Source organism: Alligator sinensis, unplaced genomic scaffold (genome assembly GCF_000455745.1).
Source record: "Alligator sinensis unplaced genomic scaffold, ASM45574v1 scaffold752_1, whole genome shotgun sequence".
Lineage (NCBI taxonomy): Eukaryota > Metazoa > Chordata > Crocodylia > Alligatoridae > Alligator > Alligator sinensis.
In genome coordinates this window covers 1,061,498-1,062,978 of record NW_005842000.1, presented here as the reverse complement: position 1 = coordinate 1,062,978, position 1,481 = coordinate 1,061,498, and the positions used below count along the sequence as shown (strand labels likewise).

Genomic DNA, 1,481 nt, shown 5'->3' with positions numbered 1-1,481 from the left:
TTTCCCTAATGTAAATTAATTCCATGAAGTTATTAGAACTGGACTTGGAGTTTTCTATTGATTTTTTTTTTTTTAACTTAAATTGCAGTTTCAAAGCTTTCCAATTCCAGTTTTGACCGAATTATTCAATTCTACATCAGGAAACTTGAAACAATTTTAGGCCAAATGAAATCCAGTTTGGTTCCTTGAATTGAATGATCTAGCTATTTTGACACGACCTTGTGTCCAGCTGAGCTGCAGGTCAGGGGTCTCTGCACCATTTCCCTCTGAGCTGGACTTCAGGATGTGCTAGGTCTCCCTAATTGAATCCCTGCAGCGGGTGATGGGAAATCTGTGACCATGGTACTTCATAGGTAAAACAACCCACAGAACTGAACAGAGGTGCGAGACACTTGACCTGTGACTCCTGCCAGCTCCGAGGAAACTCAGGTGGATGCAGTTCCAGTCCAGGGCACAGACCAAGCACCCCAAATCTGAACAAAGATTTTTTTAATTCTCCTCCCCACCTCACCTTCCTCAGCGGGGAGTGTCCATATTTTTCCCTTTTCATCCTAATTTAGGACAAAAATGAAATGCCCACATTTTACACAAGACGGCTTCTCCCACGAGAGAGGGAAGAGAACATATCCGGTGAGCAATATGCAATGCTTGCAATGCATGCGCCCTTTGCAAAGTGGTGATAAGAGCCAGCTAATGAGTTCTCCTCTCATTCAAGCAGTGATGTCTGGGAAATGGGCTGGCTGTGTGGACAACCCCGACACAGGGAAAATCACAGTGACCATGCTGCTGCTAGCAGACACTGGCTCAAGCCACGCTCCCCGTGCACCGCCGTGACAAAGCACTCCCTCTTGTCTTCTGGAGCACAGCTTTGTCCTGGGTCTCTTCCAAGCAGAGCCAGCAGCTATTAAATAATTAAAATATTAAATAAGCTAAGGAATCCTTCAGAACAAACCAGTCAGGGGACCTACAAGCCACGGCTTGTTTTCAAGCACCCATCAGGTATTAAGTGACACGGGCACTTGCTGGCAGTGGCTTGCAGAAGCAAAAAAGTATCAGAGCGGTAACGCAATGGATTGCATTCACTTCCTACCATCGGCTTCTCTCGCTCTTCAAGGATTAGGAGGTAAAACAACAGCACTCACCGTTCTCCATATATTCCTGAAAAGAGCCAAGCACCATAACACACGGCCAGCAAGGAGAGACATGCTTTAAAACATGATAGTGACTATGGGTTAATTCTTTCCTCCCACTGCAATTGAGGATGAATTTGGCCCACTGGGTTTAACGCACCGGAAAGGGCAAGAGAAGACAATACCTTCATGCCAGCTGCAGCAGCAGGTCCTCCAGGGTCCACAGCCTGGATGTGGCAGGGTCTCCCTCCTCGGACCACAAACCCCCAGCCCACGGCATCCCCTACAATCTACAAGCAGAACAGAGGGTAGGTGAAGAGCAGTGGAGCGATTTTATTCAGGGTGACAGTC

The 1,481-nt window shown here is 47.1% G+C and overlaps 1 protein-coding gene across 3 annotated transcripts in view; it reads right to left on the bottom strand.

Moving 5' to 3' along the window:
* Positions 1–1,481, bottom strand: part of LOC102375277 (DEP domain-containing mTOR-interacting protein-like) — a 39,208-nt gene that overhangs the window by 2,056 nt on the left and 35,671 nt on the right. For 2 of the 3 annotated variants that reach the window (XM_025201740.1, XM_025201739.1), the window contains exon 12: positions 1,316–1,420. The exons of the other annotated variant lie outside the window; for it this stretch is intronic. In XM_025201740.1, coding sequence (XP_025057525.1) covers positions 1,316–1,420 — 105 coding nt within the window. The remainder of the gene's footprint in view (positions 1–1,315; positions 1,421–1,481) is intronic. 3 annotated transcript variants of the gene reach the window in all.